General features: G+C 44.0%; 1 protein-coding gene across 2 annotated transcripts in view; it reads left to right on the forward strand.

Moving 5' to 3' along the window:
- Positions 1-13474, forward strand: part of FIGNL2 (fidgetin like 2) — a 63966-nt gene extending 50492 nt beyond the window's left edge. For both annotated transcript variants that reach the window (XM_081849632.1, XM_081849631.1), the window contains exon 2: positions 9582-13474. In XM_081849632.1, the coding sequence (XP_081705758.1) occupies positions 9596-11749 (2154 nt within the window). In that variant the 5' untranslated portion in view covers positions 9582-9595 and the 3' untranslated portion in view covers positions 11750-13474. The remainder of the gene's footprint in view (positions 1-9581) is intronic.
- The last annotated feature ends 7258 nt before the right edge of the window (positions 13475-20732 follow it).

Consider the following 20732-nt stretch of genomic DNA (forward strand, 5'->3'; position numbering starts at 1 on the left):
CTGGGCCCCTTCCCCCTCCACTCCTGCTTTCTTTCTCTCCTTTTCTTATTTACTTATTTACTTATTACATTTATTTTAACGGCCTGCAAATGGTTTGCCCTTTATTTTTTGGCTGCATTTTGCTTCTGGTTTCCATCAGAGGCGGCCTTAATCACACATTCTGTCTTCTTATACCATCTTTCAGATATAATTTCCGACCACCTCTACCAAAAATCCCAACAGAGAGAGAGATCGCTTTTATAAATACATATATTTATTTCTCATATTCAAATGTCCAAAGGGCATTTAGCTTGACCTTCCTAGCAAAGCCCGCCTCCCGGCTGCCATCAGTAAATAAAAGATTGGATACAAAGAAATTGCCCTTAGTTAAAGCCTAACTTTTAGAAGAGCAACTCGCCCTTCGTTTGAAAGCTGCAAATGATGGAGAATTTTCACTCCCTCCCTTGGGGTGCTGTTCCAATGGTTAATCGCCCTCATTGTTAAACATTGGTGGGGTGGGGTAGAGAATTTTGTTCCCTCCACATTTTTAAGCTTTAATTCATACCTCCCCAATCCTTAAGAGCTCACCCTTCTCCAAATTTTTCAATGCAGTTCTCAGATCAAAAACATAGCAACTTTTGTTAAGAACAAAAAAATGACAGTACGCATTTTGCTACCCATTTGCATCTAAACACAGGTTTTTTTAATACGTATGAGAAACACAAATCTATAATTTTTTTTGCATTATTTACATGCCATTCGGCTGCGATAAAACCTCTTAAGTGGTTTACAATAAAATAAAATAAAACATCAAAGGTATCAATAAAAGATGGCTGAAAACAGGTGTTTGAAAACATTCAAAAGATAGTTAAGAGGGAGAGAGAGTTTAAAATGCAGGTCAGCATTGTACATACTTTATCTGGATAAGCTTAAAAATGCTTTAAGCATGTGCCGAAAAGAGTGGAGCGAAGGCATCTGCCTGTTGTCATGAGGCAGAGAGTTCCAAAGACTCCTTACAAGCGTGGAATAGGCATTATGCAGCACCTGTAGCACTGCCAGATTCATAGATCCAGGTGGTTGGGTGGGCAAATAAAGGGTAAGATGATCCTGGAAGCAATGCCACAACAGGATGTCACAGACTTAGGAGATGAACACACGCAAAACGGACACTAAGATGGAAAAAAGACTTGATTAATCCACCCCTAAACATGAGTTTCTGAATTCCTGCTTTATATTCTGCCTCTGTGTCTTAAATTCTAGTCTGGTGTGTGTGTGTGTGTACCTATATATATGTCTCTGTCTCTCGGCTGGTACAATGGACTTTGGATTTCCGCCAAACATAGCTATTTCGCATGCTTACCTGGCCATGGATTCTCTCTGCACAGCAGAGGAACAGCCCCTTCTCCCTGATTGTAGAGGATAGCACATGCAGCAGGAATTTTGTAAGAGAAATTCCAATGCTCGGATCTTATGTTACACGGGATGTGCAGGGTGCGTGCCTGCTCTTTTTGCCACACTGAGAGAGTCTTTGGCTGCCTCAGTGCATGTACACGATCCCTTTAGGTTTGGTCCGGGATAGGGAAACTTTGGCCTTCTGAATTCGAACTCACATCAGCCCCAGCCAGCATGACCAGCTGTCGCGGGTGATGGGAATTGCAGCTCAACAACATTTGGAGGACCACAGGTTCTTCACCCCTGAGTTATGTTGAAATGATGTGGGCAGATCACTCCACATCTTATTTCATGTTGGGACTCAGCTACGCAGCTTCAAATAAAACGTTTTAAATGTGTTGTGAAGTGCAGTTATACAAATGTGACACCAGATGGCGAAAGTGAGCTATGCAAAATTCAACGTGCTTTTCAAAACGTTTTAAAATAAAGCATTTTCATAGTGTTTTTTTATATGTATGTAGATTGCACCTTGGAGTCTTGAATTTTTTCCCTGTGGAATCAGAGTTGGAAGGGACCACGAGGTTCGTCTAGTAGACCAATTCCCTGCAATGCCAAACGTTTGTAAACGCCAAATGTTTAAAGTGCACTCAGATTTCCCCCAAAGAATCCTGGGAACCAGTGACATGCAGTGAAATTTTTCATAGGGGAACAATTAGGGCAGAGGTGGCAGCTTGTGAGGGTGATGGGGGGGGCAATGTATCCAGTTGCCTCAGCCCAGTATACCTGAAGGAGCATCTCCACCCCCATCGTTCTGCCCGGACACTGAGGTCCAGCACCGAGGGCCTTCTGGCGGTTCCCTCACTGTGAGAAGCCAAGTTACAGGGAACCAGGCAGAGGGCCTTCTCGGTAGTGGCACCCGCCCTGTGGAACGCCTTCCCACCAGGTGTCAAAGAGAAAAACAGCTACCAGACTTTTAGAAGACATCTGACGGCAGCCCTGTTTAGGGAAGCCTTTAATGTTTAATAGGTTATTGTATTTTAATATTCGGTTGGAAGGCACCTAGAGTGGCTGGGGAAACCCAGCCAGATGGGCGGGGTATAATAATAATAATAATAATAATAATAATAATAATAATAATAATAATAATTTATTATAAATGTGAACCTGGTGCCTCCCTCCCTAAACTAGGCAGAAGCTTCCCAGGCTTTGGAAAGGAGATGCAATCGGGAATGTTTAGGGGACTAGCTTAGTTTTCTTACTCCACTGACTGCACGCCACTGCTGGAAACTGTACTCAATAAAGGGTGCTGGGAATTGTAGCACTGTGAGAGTGCTACAACATTCAGGAGTCTTTGGAGAAAGTCATCTGCTTCAAATATAAGGCATGTTTCTATCTGATATAATTTAGCAGTTCTTCTGTGTTCTGCTCACATTTGGACTCAGAAAAGGTCCCTTTGCATTGTGTGTTTGTGTGGGAGAGATTTAAGGATCCCGCTCCATTCTGAATTGTAGCCCCGATCAGTGAAAATTGCAGGATAAGGTAGCCCCCCCCCCAATAGGAGGCTAGAGTGGTAATAAACTCTCCTGTCTCTTATTACATACATATAGTCTAAATTTAAATGGATTGTTCTCCTAGAATTACTCCTGGGGTGATTGCAGTTCTGCGAGTGGGATTAAATTTTAAAGAACCTTCCGCAAAGAATTTCCAGCGAATTACAGTTCCCAATGTCCTTTGTGGGGAAAACCCATGATAGTGAAGGTGCTGTAAAAGTGGCAGGACATGATTTTAAACATAGCTTAGGAGTCTCCAATTCATAGGAAAGAGAGTGTGTCCGAGGCTATTTTCAATTTTTTTTAAATGAAGCGTTTATTTGGAAATACCAACAGAAGCTTCATAAGGAGAAGGGGGGGTGGGAAACCCGAATCGTTTTAACAAACCATGCTGTAAATATTAGAGCACCACTAGCCACAAAGAACAAAGGGCATCAAGATTCAGGCCCCCCCCCTGCTTTCAGATGTATTTTATTTTCCTCCGGGGATCCCTTCCTAGGGGACTGTTTTCCTCCAAGACCCTCCCCCTACATCATTTAGTAAAGTGCTAAGGTAACCTCTCTGAGGAATCGTCAGTAGCTTGAGAGCCCAATGGCGGCCTAGGAAACACCATCGCCATAATTAAGTTCACATGCTGCGGCCTGAGAGAGATCTGCTACAAAGCGAGAGTCCGACAAGGTTTCTCAGTGCTAGGCTGCGGCTACAGCCAGGAAGAAAGCTCAGTGTTTAAAGTCTTCGGAGCTTTAAGCCGGATGGTTAAAGTGCACATCTTCAAATTTGTAAAAGCCAGCATCAGATATTTTAGGCGAAAGAGCTTCCGCATTTTATTTTTATTTTGGAAATATACAAAATGTAAACAAACCAAATACAGTGGTACCTTGGGTTACAGATGCTTCAGGTTACAGACTCCGCTAACCCAGAAATAGTACCTCGGGTTAAGAACTTTGCTTCAGGATGAGAACAGAAATTGTGCAGCGGTGGCAGCGGGAGGCCCCATTAGCTAAAGTGGTGCTTCAGGTTAAGAACAGTTTCAGGTTAAGAACGAACCTCTGGAATGAATTAAGTTCTTAACCTAGGTACCACTGTAAAGAACTATCTGACTTTTAGAAGACATCTGAAGACAGCCCTGTTTAGGGATGTTTTTAATGTTTGACCCTCCTAGTGGTGCTGCAATAAAACTACTAGCACATTTGCAAAGCTAAGGAGGGACCAGTATGGTTTCAAGTTGGATGGGAGACTGCATGGTGAGATTCCTGCATGCAGGGAGTTGGATTAGATCAGGGGTGCCCAAACCTTTTCCAAAGAGGGCCAGATTTGATGAAGTGAACATGCGTGAGGGCCGACCAAAGTTATTGAGCTTTTTTTAGGATTGAAATTGCTGAGCTTTTTTATCCCAGGACGTATACTGCCATGGGGGCAGGTTTAAATCGACCGGCAGGCCGAATTAGGCCCCCAAAACAGACTTTGGACATTCCTGGACTAGATGATCCCTTCCGACTCTTCAGTTATATGATTTATTATGTTTTTATAAGTGTTGGAAGCCACCCAGAATGGCTGGGGCAACCCAGCGAAATGGGCAGGGTATAAATAACAGCACCATCATCATCATCAGCCCAGGGCATCCAGGAACCTGGGATTTTATAGCCTTGGTTGAGACTTGGCTTGCTTTCAGTAGGGACCAGTCAAGAGGGAGAAGTTATGGAGCACTGTTTTTAACTAGGCTTCCTTTTCTTGGTGTAAATAGCAACGCTTTTTTAAAGAACCGACCACAACTTTGTATCGCGTGGTGCAAAGGAAAAAAAGACTTGGTTCATGTATTGCAGATACCAAGCATATGTATACAGCGGTACCTTGGGTTACATACGCTTCAGGTTACAGACTCCGCTACCCAGAAATAGTACCTCTGGCTAAGAACTTTGCTTCAGGATGAGAACAGAAATCATGCGGCGGCGGTGGGAGGCCCCATTAGCTAAAGTGGTACCTCAGGTTAAGAACAGTTTCAGGTTAAGAACGGACCTCAGGAACAAATTAAGTTCTTAACCCGAGGTACCACTGTACTATGCTTGGAATTGCGTGTCCAAAGCGAGCGTTTTATTGGAAGGCTCCCATTCATTTTTCCAAAGCTCCCCCCCCCCCCGAGTCCCTTTTATTTGTTTACCCACCCGCTCATTTTTATTTATTTATTTACTCGGCCGGGAGTGGGGTGGGGGTAGCGATGAGAGCACCCTCTCTGCAGACCTTTTGCCTAATTGTGGCACTTTTTAATATATAATGGGGAGTAAATGAAGGCAGGCCGCCAGAGAAAGCCCGGTTAAAGCTGCCATTTAAATCCTCCTGTGTAAGTTTTGATATCCAGAGTGAAAGTACAAATGCCATATAAGTCAATTAAAGCATTAGGTAATCTAATTGTACTGCAGCCACAAAGTGGCTTAGAGGCTGAATGGCAATGCTAAACCACAACCCAGACTTCAGCATTCTGCCCCCCCCCTCCCAGGGCCTTTTGTGAATGAGCAGAGGAGGGGGGGACCCTGGAGAAGGGGGGTGGGCTGGTGTAGTGGATCTGGTGAGCAAATGCACACACACAAACACAACACACACATGCCAACAATGCTAAGGAAGGGACCTGGAAATGAAAAAAACTAGAAAATTTCCCAGAGAGTGGGATATAAACAGAGTTTATGTAAAAGAACATTGTCAAGAGATTTGGTTTTGGTTGAACTTTGGTGTGCAAATAGGATAATTATATAAAATTATATTATATAAAACAGCATTATATTATATAATTATATTATATAAAACAACATTCCTAGTAAGTCAAATAATATGGAGAAAGTAAATTTTAAGCGCGTGTTCAAGGAATTTAAATTGGGGAAGGCAATGGGAAGATCGGAGCTCTTGACAAATTTAATCACAAAAGGATGTACAAAGCAAGCATTGGTTAATGAATGAATAACTGTTCATTTTTTATTTCTCATTTTGCCTATAATATCTGTTGTAAAGTTTTCAATCAATAACGCATTCAAAACACATGCACACAGGAAATGAAAAACTAGGATTGCAAGCTCTTTTTTTTTTTTTTTTTTGCAAGGATCCTGCCAATCTCTATAATGTGATACGTGCTGCTGCTTCTTCATTCTGTTTTTCCTCCCCTCCTCCTCCTCCCCTTCTCTCGCGCTCCCTTTCTCTGGAGCCTCGAGGTTTTGGAATTTGCTCGGCCCCACAGCAAGGCTCCTGAAATGTCTCTACTCATTAGATCAGGAGGAGGAGAGGAAGCCACAGGGCAGGGGCAGAAACACCCCAGCACAATTAAAGTTACTTAGGTCGGGGAAAACGGGTGATGCATTCCTCCAGCTCTGCCCTTGATTGCTTCATTGTGTGCATTCCGCCGCCTGCTTGCTATAAAGCAGCTGAGACCAGGAGGGAGGAGGAGGAGGAGGAGGAAGGGGGCTTTGAGTCCCCCTGCAAGCGTTTCAAGCCAGCATGGCTGCCTTCTGTGTCCAAAGCGGGCCCCCACTTTGTGTAAGAACATGGTTGCCCGATCAAGTAACCCAGGTTAATACTACTACTACTAATAATAATAATACAGTGGTACCTCGGGTTACATACGCTTCAGGTTACATGCGCTTCAGGTTACAGACTCCGCTAACCCAGAAATATTACCTCGGATTAAGAACTTTGCTTCAGGATGAGAACAGAAATCGTGCTCTGGCGGCGTGGCGGCAGCAGGAGGCCCCATTAGCTAAAGTGGTGCTTCAGGTTAAGAACAGTTTCAGGTTAAGAACGGACCTCCGGAACGAATTAAGTTCTTGACCCGAGGTACCACTGTAATAATGATAATAATAATTTTCAAGTTTTTAATTTGTGCTAGGCATATGTCTTTCAGGAAGCGGAAAAATACCCTAGCATAACGCCGTACACGAGTGGTTCTCAAAGGATGACAATTAAGGCGGGAAGATTCAGGGACAATTAATGTTATATTTTAGGAAGACTTTGTGTTCTTATGTAGCTGCATTGCTTTATATTTCCTGGATATCCCACAATTATATTACAGTGGTACCTCGGGTTAAGTACTTAATGCGTTCCGGAGGTCCGTACTTAAGCTGAAACTGTTCTTAACCTGAAGCACCACTTTAGCTAATGGGGCCTCCTGCTGCCGCTGCGCCGCCGGAGCATGATTTCAGTTCTCATCCTGAAGCAAAGTTCTTAACCCGAGGTACTATTTCTGAGTTAGTGGAGTCTGTAACCTGAAGCGTATGTAACCTGAGGTACCACTGTATATCTTTCAGGAAGCGGAAAAATACCCTAGCATAATGCTGTACACCAGTGGTTCTCAAAGGATGACAATTATAGCGGGAAGATTCAAGGACAATTAATTTTATATTTTGGGAAGACTTCGTGTTCTTATGTAGCTGCATTGCTTTATATTTCCTGGATATCCCACAATTATATTATAATGTAGCTGGGTTATGTGTTACAAATCAAGCATTGCTAGGAGTTTTATCTCTCTCCTCCTCCCGCCTCAAAATGTATTTCTTATCAATTAAAAAAAAAAAAATCAGTGTTGCACAAGCAAATTTTTATTCTGAAAGTGTGGCTCCGAAGGAAAAGTTTGAGAACCATGGTGCCCGCATGTGTGCAAATAGTTAAAAAACAACAACACACCCTCTTTGATAGTGATAGGTTTTAAGAATAGCAGAAGCAATCCTGAAGAAATTGGTCCAGTTGCCAAGACAGGCATTTCCCTGGGGAGTTTGATCAGGGGGGCTGCAATGGGAAGGCCAGTAATGAGGGCTTCAGGAGCTTCCCTTGAAAGACAGCTTGCTTGTTACTGCTGATTTCCCCCTGTAGCCAGTAGCTACAGGGAGGAGATCTGGTGTCGGCACACTGTTGGGAGCAATCCTAAAGCTTTACCCCTTCCTTTCAGTCTTTCTCCCACCCAACACTTCTGTGTTAGGCAGCTGGGTCTGGGGCCGCCATTTTAATTCCCCACAATTCCCCCTGTGGGACATTGTTCCGGAGCACCCTGGGAAATTAAAACGATGTCCGCCTCCCAGTAGAGATCTGGCAGCTGCCATTTTGATTCCCCACAATTCCCCGCCAGTGTAGCATCATTTATTTATACCTTTCAAGTTTATACATTTCCTTAGTTTTACAGTCAATTTAACATTTCAAAGTTTGACTTCCTTCCCCCTCTTTCTGCGGTTCCTTAAATTAATTTTCCTCATATCCAAATTCACTTAATTTGCTCATTTAATTATCTACTTTAAATATATACTCTTATGAAACTGCAGGTTATTACCATAATCCCGCCAATGTTTTTATCTGTAAATATTCAGTAAACCATTTCCATTCTTTTATAAAAAGAATTTCTTATTCTTCCGGTAAGTTTCGCCAATTCTGCATATTCCGTAAGTTTTATATCCATTCTTCTTTTGCTGGGACTTATGCTTCTTTCCATTTTGGGGGCAAGTAGCATTTTTGCTGTTGTAGTAGCACACATAAATAAATTCCTATACAATTTAGGTAGTTCTGTTCCTATTATTCCCAAAAGACAAAATCTTTTTTTATATATTTATTTTTATTAGTTTTACATATAATCACATTACACAGTAATATATCTTTTTCTCATAACTCTTAGGCTCAACTGAGCCTATCAACTTCCTTCCCTCCTGCCTAATAAAATTAAATTTTTCATCTTTACCTTTCACTTTATTTCCTATCCTTGTTTATATCATTACCTAAAATATAAAATTACTAAATCTGAATAGGTAGCAATTTCATTTTACACATCTTCAACTACTGTATTTTTCCATCTATAAGATGCCCCCTATTTTGGGGGGCTCCGATTTAAGAAAATGGCGGGGGGGGGGGGAGATGGCCTCCTTGTATAAGACGCCCCCACATTTTTGACATTATTTTTAACAGAAAAAAACACCTAGTCTTACACATGGAAAAATACGGTAACCCTGCTAGTGATGTTAATTGCTTACAGTTGTCTTTCAAATGTAATATAGAATTATTCCAGTCTTTTTGGAATGCTTGGTCTTGCTGCTTCCGGATTCTTCCCGTCAGTTTTGCCAGTTCTGCAAAGTCCATCATTTTCATCTGCCGCTCATTGGTAACTCCTGTTGTTTCCATTTTGGAGCTAACAAAATTCTTGCCGCAGCTGTTGCACATAAGAACAATTTTTTATCTTGTCTATACCCAATTAAAAAAGCTTCTGGTTTTTTAACAAAAGTGTTTTTAAACGTTTTCTTTAACTCATTACCGTGTTTTTCGCTCTATAAGACACACTTTTCCCCTCCTAAAAAGTAAGGGAAAATGTGTGTGCGTCTTATGGAGCGAACGCAGGCTTTGCAGGGCTAAGCCAGAAGCTAGAACAGCGAGAGGGAGCGCTGTGCAGAAGCCTCTTCAGGGCTGGGGGAGCCTTCATCCCGCTGCCCTGAAGAGGCTTCACGCAGCTATCCCAGAAGCCAGAACAGCGAGTGGGATCACTGCGCAGCCATCCCTCTTGCTATTCTGGCTTCTGGGATTCAGAATATTTTTTTTCTTGTTTTCCTCCTCCAAAAAACTAGGTGCGTCTTATAGAGCAAAAAATACGGTATATATCACCCCAAAGACAAAACCTAATCCTGGTTTTCTTTGCTGCTTTTCCCCTAGCTCTTTTGTCAAACATGCACTGGACACCCGAGCATGCTCAGCCCCTGAACCAGTGGCCGGAGCAGCACCTTGATGTCTCCTCCACAACCTCATCGCCTGCCCACAAGTCTGACCTCTACCACAGCAGCCGGCAGCGCTTCAACTACGCCTGGGCCAACGATGACATCTCTGCCCTGACCGCCTCCAACCTGCTGAAGAGGTATGCCGAGAAGTACTCCGGAGTACTGGACTCCCCTTATGACAGGCCGCCGGGGCTCAACACCTACGGGGATGGCGCCTTTGGGCCCCTCAACGGCCAGAAGGGAGAGATGGAGCCTTGGCCGATGGCGCACAGCTCAGAGGGGGCTTACCCTTTGACCCCGATGCACGATGGATTGCCCACCTCCAAGGGAATCATCCCTCCTGCTGTCACCCCAGGGAACAGCCTCGGGACCTCCCCGGTGGTCTCCAGCAATCTGTCGGACTCCATTTACCCCAGTAACACATGCGGGGGACCCCCAACTTCTGGCAGTCTTGGTCCATCTCAGGAGTACCCTTCAGGCTACAGTGGGGCCTACCTGCCATCGGGCTACTGCAGCCAACCTGCCTCGGCGCTTCCGCCTCCACACCCGTCCACCTTGCATAGCTCAGGCCTCCTTCAACCCAGCCACCCTTCCACAGCGCTCGTCCCCAGCTACAGCTCCTCAGGACCCATGTACAATTACGCCTCAGGCAGCTACCCACCCCAGCCTGGCTATGGCACCATTCACCCTCCCCACCCGTCAGCCTCGTATTTGCCCTCGGGCATTGCTGCCCCCACACCCATCCCTCCTTCCTCTCGCCCCCCTGTCGTCCCTGGGTACAGCTACCAGAGCCCCCTCGCTGTGCCACCCCTCAGCGGTGAGTCGGGGAGCTCTCTGAAAAGGAAGGCCTTTGATCTCGCCGGTGGTGAGGATGACGGCGAAGGCCGGTATCGCAAATACAGCTATGAGCAACCAAAGTCTCCGTATCAGATGTCCGACAGCGGTGAATGTAGAGGAAATGGGTTCAGCCGCAGCTCTGAGGTGCCTTTCAAAGGGGGGAAGAGGCCCGCAGGCGTGGCGGCCACCACCGTGGCTTCCGAGGAGCCCGTGGGGAAATACAACAGCCAGCCCATGAAAGGCCTGGTGTCTACAGCTTACAGCGTGGGTGAAGCCCCGCTGAGGCCTAGCGAGACCTTTGAGAAGTTCACCCCTCCAGCTGCCAACGGGGAACATGGAGGAGAGTCCTTTGCCCTCAGGATGCAACCCAAGCCGCCCCCCTTCAGCAGCGACAACAGCAGCCAGACTGTGGAAGAACAGCTGAAAGCCATGGACCCGTTTGTTCTGGAGCTGGTGAACAACAAGATAATTGATTGCGGTCCTCCAGTTCAATGGACAGACATTGCAGGGCAAGTCTCTGTCAAAGCTGCCATCGAGGAAGAGCTGGTGTGGCCCACCTTGAGGCCAGGGGCTTACACGGGGGCAAGCCGGCCCCCCAAAACCATCCTGCTCTTTGGACCTCGTGGTGTCGGGAAGACCCTGTTGAGCAGGTGTGTTTGCACCCAACTGGGATCCACCCTGATGAAGCTCAGCGGGACAGCCTTGGTCTCCAAGTGGAAGGCAGAAGCCGAGAAGATCCTACAGGCCACGTTCTTCGTGTCCAACTGCCGGCAGCCAACGGTCATTCTCCTCACCGACGTGGAATCCCTCCTGGAAGATGCCGCTGTCCTGAAGTCCCAGCTCCTTTCCTACCTGGATAACCTTGCTACCTCAGGCGAGCAGAACGTCGTGGTCATAGCAACCACCACCAGGCCTGGCAACCTGGACGAAGCCACCCAGAGGAGGTTTGCCAAGCGCTTCTACATCTCCCCGCCAGACAGCATTGCCCGGCGGCAGATCCTGCACCATGCTTTAGCCCAGCAAAACTACTGCCTCAGCGAGAGGGAGATGGCCTCCATTGTCCAACTCACCGAGAGCTATTCAGGCAGCGAGCTCCTCCACCTCTGCCAGCAGGTTGCGTCCAGCAAGCTGCAGAGCCTGCCGGGGCAGCTTCAGCCCACCTCCTACAAGGATTTCGAAAGCGTTTTCTGCAAAATCCACCCTGCCGTCTCTCAGAAGGAGCTGGACTTGTACGTGGAATGGGATAAAATGTATGGGTCTCAGCACTAGTGGAGAGTGACCGGCTTTTTCTTTTTTGATGGTCTCGGGTCTCTCTGAATAGAAGGTGCTGGGAGATTTGATTTCCTTCTCTTGCTTTTGCTGTTAAAAGCTTTGGCGCTCTGAGTGCTCTCCTTGAGAGGCCGCAGCCTGCCTGCCTATGAAAAGCAGGCGATGGGTGAGGAGTCGTCTGTTAGAAAGTCACACCTAATTTTGGATGCAAGGACTTCCCCTAGATTGATTTGCGTACATTTCCCCCCCCCCCTTAAAAAATGTCTGAAATTTTGACTGTGTGGTGGTTGTTGGGTCTCTATGTTTATGAAAAGTAGTTGCTGAATGAACTCAGGATAACCTATTTATTATTAATCTGTTCCCCCAGTCATCCCTTTCTGTACCAGCATTGTAAAGTATTCGGCCAGGTATTGACCCCTTCCCAACTCTTTTTAACACTGTACCTCCTGGTTATTTCTGTAGAGTTCTTAACTTCCATGGAAATGGCACGATGCTGTCATTCACGGCTTTATACTCTGATACAGACTCATTTCCAGAGGCATAATTTAGCCCTTGATGTTCTTTAAAGCCATCAAGAGCATCGTTGTTAAAGCAGATGGCATCAATGGGTTTTAAGGGAAGGCTTTTGGGATTTTTTTTTTTTTTAAATGTAGATTGTTTATTAAACTAGCATCCTTTTTATTTTTGTAATGTATGTAGTGGGTTCTCTTTTTCTTTTTTAACTACTCAGGAAAAATAATTTACCTCAAAACAAGAAGAAAAAAAAGAATGTTTTTTTGTTGTTTTTTTAAACTCAAGGAAAATAAAATATGACCTGGAGGGATTTCAAATGTGTTTTAACACACACTTGATTCCCGTTTAAAAGCAAAAGGTAAGGAGAGGAAAAAAAGAACAAGAATAAACTTGAAGTCGTTACAAAGATGAAAGTTGAATGTATTTCAGGGGCGTTTCACAATATATTATGTCATAACTTTATTTTTATTTTTTTAAAGAAAACATTTTTACCATAGCGTTTTGGTGGAGTAAATGTCTTCAAAGGATAAGTATTAGTGCTGTAGTTTTGAAGCCATGGCTAGTACCACTTTTTGAAGGAATGTTTCTATTCATTTTCAAATTCCATGTTGCCAATCTATTTCCCTTTGGTTGTGGCCTCTGATAGGACCTCTCAAGCTTTGTCACAGCAAGAAAAAACAACAACCCAAAACCACTAGTTCTCAAACTCCCCAAAGTATAATTTATGGGGAAGCAAATAAAACAGGTGCAATTGCATTATTACAATTACATTTTTAAAGTCTGTGTGTATGTGTGAAGAGAGAAAGCAAACGTACATTTCAGCGTTCAATGTAGGGTTTCCCAGACTTGGGTCTCCAGCTGTTTTTGGACAACAATTCCCTTCGTCCCTGACTACTGGTCTTGCCAGCTTGGGATGATGGGAGTTGTAGTCCCAAGTCTGGGAAACACTGATTTAATGGATGACCCTAGAGACATTCGTCTTATGGAGCTGAGTTTGCCCTGTGAAGGCGCCACTCTGCCTTGACTGCCGTAATACACTGCAGAATACACTTTTGTTCACCTGTGGGCGCATTGTCCTCATTTACTTTGTCATAGCCTATAATACGTTGCCATCTTGGTGTGTTCAAAGGGAGCTTCACCAGTTGCAACATGTGAACTGGCAGCCTAGGCTTTAACATTCATTGTGTGTGTGTGTGTGTGTTAAACTCAAGGTGCATCTCCTAAGGCAGTCCTGGAGAACCATTCATAAATCACTTCATATGGCTATTGAGAGGGCTTTAGGCCCAACCTAGCACCCCAAATTCAGTACTAACCAATGGTTTAACTAACGTCTCATTTGCTTTCTGAAAACATGTCTTTATTGAGTCACTCTTGGTCTTCTGTAGTCATGTATTATTCTCTCTGCTTCTGTTCTCCAGCCTTTCTCCTCCCTCCTGTTTGCCTGCTTCCCTTAGAAACTGTAGACCCCATTTTAAGTGTCCATAGTTCACAGGTTTAGGCTTTGACCCTAAAGATACAGTCCTATGCATGGTGTGGATTTATTTCAGAGTCCAAAAACTCTGAAATATACCAGAAAATATACCAGAAAAGGAAGTATACCAGAGTATACTCACTTCCTTTTAAAGGCCAAAGATTGAACTGGCAAGACTTTCAACTACTGAAAAACAAAAATAATAATAATTGTATGTGGTTTCCCTTTAAAGAATTTCTCACTATATTACAAGTGTGTAAGGAAACTTTGCAAGCTGTTTTTGGGATAAACTGGTGAAAGATTAAGTTGAATGGTATGTCCATAATTTTTGCAGAGTAAGCTTGAGGAAAGAAAGAAAGAAAGAAAGAAAGAAAGAAAGAAAGAAAGAAAGAAAGGAGATGTCTGCCTTTTCCTGCAGACTGGGATAATGAAATACATTTATTTGGCATATTTGCATCTCTGAACAATTTTAGACTTCCCAGTGGGGCTTTTTCAGATTCCTAAAAGACCTATCTCAGCACTCCCCTACTGAGCAAAACCAGCAGTGGAACATTGACCCAGACATAACAGGGAGGCTACCAATGCACACATTTTGAAGGCACAGGTTGATACCCTATTCAACTAAGGCTAGCATAACACTTACCGTATTTTTTGCTCTATTAAGACTCACTTTTACCCTCCTAAAAAGTAAGGAGAAGTGTGTGTGCGTCTTATGGAGTGAATGCAGGCTGCGCAGCTATCCCAGAAGCCAGAACAGCAAGAGGGATTGCTGCTTTCACTGCGCAGCAATCCCTCCTGCTGTTCTGGCTTCTGAGATTCAGAATATTTTTTTTCTTGTTTTCCTCCTCCAAAAACTTGTGGTCTGGTGCGTCTTATAGAGCGAAAAATACAGTAAATAGTTCCTCTCCTCCTGATATTCTGGAAGGCTTTACAGATCATCTTGGAAGAACCATGGTCTTTGGTCTTTGGCCTGTGAGATGGACCTGGTCAAATTTCTCATCCAAACCCAAAGATTGACTCCCTAGAATTTGTTTGCAGGGATATTTTGCTTCCTGATAGTTGTTCGCTGACACTCTGTAACAGGGGTTATCCATAAACGCAGAAGATAGCAAAGCTCAGCTAGCCTAAATACGTGGGGAAATACCTCAGTGCTGTTGACTTGAGAACCTGTATGTCTTGTTCTAGATTCTGCTAAGCAGGCCTTTCTTCATTGCATCTTCCAGGCCAGTTGTCTTTCTTTCTCTCCTGCATTCTGTAAGCTGATTTACATTACTACATAGTAGTAAATGGCTGCCTGAAAATCTTCAAAAAAATCGCGCAGGGCTTTTTCCCCCCAGCTAGAGCTCAGGTGGGTGCCAGTGCCATTCTAAGAGAACAAGGGAAAAGTTTGTGGTGAGGTGCAGCACCTCTTTTTCTAGAAAAATAGGACTGGCAATGTGAATGTGGTCAGTGAGAGCACCTGTGATATTTAATAATGATGGGATGAAGCTGCAGAGTGGAGTGGCAGTTTTACCTGAAAAGTTGTAAACTGACAACTACTTCTGATTTGAGGGTGAAGAGCTCTCCTTTAAGTCTCAGATAAGCCAAAGCACTTAACACCATAAAGAGAGAATGGAACCAGGAGACTTGGGTTCAACACCAAGCTTAGCCATGAATATCGCGGGTAGCCTACTCTAGTTACCTGTTTCATATGAAATAATAATAAAAAAATGTTTTGTGAGCATCTAGCATTGTTAGGCACTTTACATTAAAAGTGCTATATGTTTGTTAATGTAAAAGATACCAGCCAATTGTCCCCTTCAGACATTTTTCACTAAACAACCAATTCAGTAAGAGAACTTTCTTTATAAGTTCATTTCAAGAGCTGTTTCCTTACTCTCCAATATTTCTCCAATGAAAATAGGGACATCCTATTCCATTATAGTGAATAACAACAACAACAACAACAATAACAATAACAATAACAATGTTGTTGTTGTTTAGTCGTGTCTGACTCTTTGTGACCCCATGGACCAGAGCATGCCAGGCACTCCTGTCTTCCACTGCCTCCCGCAGTTTGGTCAAACTCATGCTGGTAGCTTCGAGAACACTGTCCAACCATCTTGTCCTCTGTCGTTCCTTTCTCCTTGTCGCCCCTTTCTCCAACATCAGGGTCTTTTCTCTTCTCATGAGGTGGCCAAAGTATTGGAGCCTCAGCTTCAGGATCTGTCCTTCCAGTGAGCACTCAGGGCTGATTTCCTTCAGAATGGAGAGGTTTGATCTTCTTGCAGTCCATGGGACTCTCAAGAGTCTCCTCCAGCACCAGAAATCAAAAGCATCCATTCTTCGGCGATCAGCCTTCTTTATGGTCCAGCTCTCACTTCCATACATCACTACAGGGAAAACCATAGCTTTAATAATAATAATAATAATAATAATAATAATAATAATAATACCCCACCCATCTGACTGGGTTATCCCAGCCACTCTGGGCAGCTTCCAACATAATTAAACATTAAACATTAAAAAAACCTTCGCTATATGGGGCTGCCTTCAGATGTCTTCTAAAGATTGTGTTGTTACTTATCCCCTTGGCTTGGAGTTTGCATAACTCCATACCCTCCAACATTTCTCCGATGGAAATAGTGATGTCCTAAGGGAAAGTGAGACATTGCGGGTTCAAGTCAGAACCTGGGATGGCTTCCGTAAATCCAGGACTGTCCCTGGAAAATAGGGACACTTGGAGGGTCTGTGTTTCCCTTGTGCATTATCTCACTAATAACCCACAACTGAGCTACCTGCCTTTGAAAAGTATTTGAGGGAACTGAACACAGAATAAGCCTGTGGCCAGCGTTGGCTGTTTCATGGATACAAATAGTTTGGCATTACAGGGCATTTCACACATTACACAGGAAACATAAAGAGAGCCTACTGGATCAGACCAATGGCCCATCTAGTCCAGCATCCTGTTCTCCCATTGGCCAACCAGATGCCTACAGGAAGCCCGTGAGCAGGATCTCCTCACCCGTGATTCCTAGCGACTAATATTCGGAGGCCTCTGACGATGGAGGTAGAACTTAGCCATTGATAGATCCATGCATTTTTCCAATCTTTAAAAGCCATCTAAGTTAGTGACCATGTAGTCCTCCTTTTTCTCTATCCTGAATCTTCTAACAATCAGCTTCTTTAGATGGCCTCTGGTTCTAGAATCCTGAGAGGAGAACAACTTCCTATCTACTTTCCCCATGTCTTGGATAATATTATATCTTGTTTTTTCTTGAAACTAACCCCCTCGCCAAGGGTTGTAACCTTCCCTTGAGGGGGAGCTGCAGCAGCCCCCTGATCGTTTTGGTTGCCCACTTTCCGAAACTTTTATCAGCTCTACAATTCCCCCCTTTTAAGGTATCGTGTGCAGAATTGTGCAGAGTATTCCAAGTTTGGCTTCATAGATTTGTAGGATGGTGTTATGATATTGGCAGTTTTAATTTCAATCCCTTTCCTAATAAAACGTGCTCTAGATCATTGATGAACACGTTAAAAAGCAGAGGCCCAATCCTTGCAGAACTCCACTTTCCACCTTCTTCCATCTGAAGAACTCTTCATTTATTCCTGCTCTCTGCTTTCTGGACCTTAAACAATTCCTTCTCCTCTTATTCCATGACTGCTAAGCTTTCTCAGAAGTCTTTGGTGTGGGTACCTTTTATAAAGATTTTTGAAAGTCGAAGTATGCAGTGTCAAATTCTTGGCACTCTCAAAGAACTCTGAAAAACTGGTGAGACGGGAATTATCCTTCGCAGCAATGCTCATTCTGTTTCAGCAAGACTTGTTCTTCTATATGTTTGGTAATTCTATCTTTAATAACCCTTTGCACCAGTTTTCCTGGAGCAGACGTTAAAACTAACCAACCTGTAATTTCCCGAATCCCCTCTGGCTCCCTTTTTAAAAATTGGTGTTACATGGGCCAATTTCCAGTCCTCAAGTACAGTGGCTGATCTTAGGACAAGTACTTGTTTTTGGAGTTCAGCAATTTCACATTTGAGTTCTTTAAGAACTCTTGGGCGGATGCTATCCAGGCAACACAATTTATCATCTGTTAGGGCTACAACTGTAGCTTGTCACCACCATTTGCCTAAGTAATAGTAATAATAATAATATTTTTTCCAGACTCTCTACTTGAGAAACTTCAGGCACAGGGATCTATTTACCTGACATCTTCTGCTGTAAAGGCAGGTGCAAATAATTAATTCAGCTTCCTTTTCCTCCTTTATCACATCTTTGATTCCCTTGTCATCCAAAGATGGTCTCCTGCCTCTAATGTATTTGAATAATTTGGTGGTGGTGGTCTTTGGGCTTTTAGCAATGAGCTTCATGAAATACTTCTTTTTGCATTCCTCATTGCCTTCTTGCATTTATTTTGTCTGGGGAGTAGACAGTTAAGCAGGGAGGAGACAGGGGGTAGCAATGAACTCCCTGTTGAAGTTTTCATTTAAAACAAAAACTAGCTTCTATCTGGTTTTATACTGAACTGAAAGCTGAAACGTGGACTTGGAATGAGGCCTACTGTTTGGCTTCAGTTTATATACTGCACTTAACCTAAACCAGGACTGCTCATACTGAGAAAGGTTGCCATATTTGAAGAAGTGAAAATCCGGACAAACTGCTGCTTTTCAGAAATTTCCCCCGATACCGTTGAAATCCCAGGAATATTGGGAAAACCGGGATGTATGGTAACCCTAATAATAAGGCTTTTAAAAGTGAAACCCACTCTGTAATTTTAAGTTACTTACACTCTATTTTTTCAAAAAATGAAATAGTTTTTAACAGGTTTTAAACTGAACTGAAGGCTGAAACTTACAGCCGTGGCCTTCCCTTGTTCTTTAGCATGTATGCTATTCTTTTTTTTATTCGAAAGCCCCCAACCCTTTTAACCTATAAAACCAGAACTTGTTGGATTCTCACTAACTAGATATGCATTACATGGAACTATGTATTTGCAGTTTCCTTTCTGCATCTTTCTCTCTTTTTCACCCTACATTCAAAATTGGGATTCAACCTAGGTTTCTGGTTTAGTGTGACCCCCTCAAGATTTTCCCGCTAAGGTAGAGGTAGCTCCCATGCTTGGATAGAGTTGAAAAATTGTTGTTTAGTCGTTTAGTCGTGTCCGACTCTTCGTGACCCCATGGACCAGAGCACGCCAGGCACTCCTGTCTTCCACTGCCTCCCGCAGTTTGGTCAAACTCATGTTGGTAGCTTCGAGAACACAGTCCAACCATCTCGTCCTCTGTTGTCCCCTTCTCCTTGTGCCCTCAATCTTTCCCAACATCAGGGTCTTTTTCAGGGAGTCTTCTCTTCTCATGAGGTGGCCAAAGTATTGGAACCTCAGCTTCAGGATCTGTCCTTCCAGTGAGCACTCAGGGCTGACTTCCTTCAGAATGGATAGGTTTGATCTTCTTGCAGTCCATGGGACTCTCAAGAGTCTCCTCCAGCACCAGAGTTCAAAAGCATCAGTTCTTCGGCGATCAGCCTTCTTTATTGAAAACTAGGTTTCTGAGCTGAAAACTAGGTTTCTGCAAACTAGGTATCGGCTCTTAGAGTTAACGCCTGAGCTCTTACATTTTTGCAGGATTCAGCTCCTAGCACATAGTGCCCCTAATGCTGCCCCCTTTTGCGGTTTCAGCTTTATTAAATAGGTTGGTACTTAGCTTTCTAGTTACCCAGCTGTTTAACTCTCTTGTTACCTCGATGGTTTGTCACTGAGGCCAAGATGCTTCATCAGCTGGGAATCCTCTCTTGTCTGTGGACCAGTAAGAACACCCAGTTTGCTAACCTTTATCTTTCTCCCCATTAGTGGTAAAGCAGCCCAGGGTTTTCTGGGCAAATAGCAAGAATGGAAAGGGTGAAGTACTTAAGTACCTTGTCATTTCAGCCTCCTCACAGCTGTTTTCCATGAAAACGCTGAACTAACCATCACCTGCAGTTTGGTCCTTGTGGCTTACACACCTAAAAATGCAAATGTGGGAAGCCGCCCACCAATACTGAACCAACATTAACATGCCGGCTGGTCTCTCACTCCCTTAGAAGTCACTGGAGAGAACGCGGATGACTCTTTGTGGTGTGACAATCAAGACCACAGCATCCTCTCTGCCCAGATTTCATATTGGCAGCGGGGTTTGACCGGTTTTGATGCAACGGCTGCATCGTTGAGCGTCTTCTCTAAAAGCCAAGAAACAAATAAATGCCCCCCTCAGTGTCAAAACTGCAACTTAAGTGAGTGGTTGGAAGCCTCCCCCCCCCCCCCACACTCTCTCAGCAAGGCAATTGCATCTGATAGCACTTTATTTTGAATGTAATTAACTATGGCTGTTAGTCTTCCGGTGACACAGTTATGGGTGCTGTGGTTGTGGTCGTTTTCCTGCTTGCATATAGAGTAGTGGTACCTTGGTTCTTGAACGGCTTAGTTGTCAAACAAATTGGCTCCTGAATGCTGCAAACCTGGAAGTAAGTGTTCCGGTTTGCGAACGTTTTTCGGAAGCCGAACGTCCGACGTGGTTTCCGCTTGAGTGCAAGGAAGCAGCCAATTGGAAGCCACACCTTGGTTTTCAAATGGTTTTGGGAGTTGAACAGACTCCCAGAACGGATTAAGTTCAAGAACCAAGGTGCAGTGGTACCTCGGGTTACAGACGCTTCAGTTTACAGATGCTTCAGGTTACAGACTCTGCTAACCCAAAAATAGTACCTCTGGTTAAGAACTTTGCTTCAGGATTAGAACAGAAATCATGGGCGGTGGTGCAGTGGCATCAGGAGGCCCCATTAGCTAAAATGGTACCTCAGGTTAAGAGCAGTTTCAGGTTATGAATGGACCTCCAGAACGAATTAAGCGCTTAACCTGAGGTACCACTGTATCCATTCTCACCAGTGTTATTTCCATGGGAAGAGATGGTCCCTGTTATATAAGGGCTCACATTTCCTTTCCTCTTCATTTGCTTCAACTCTTTGATTGACACTTCCAGAGGGTAGCAA

The sequence above is a fragment of the Podarcis erhardii genome (assembly GCF_964252035.2).
Source record: "Podarcis erhardii genome assembly, chromosome: 2".
NCBI lineage: Eukaryota > Metazoa > Chordata > Lepidosauria > Squamata > Lacertidae > Podarcis > Podarcis erhardii.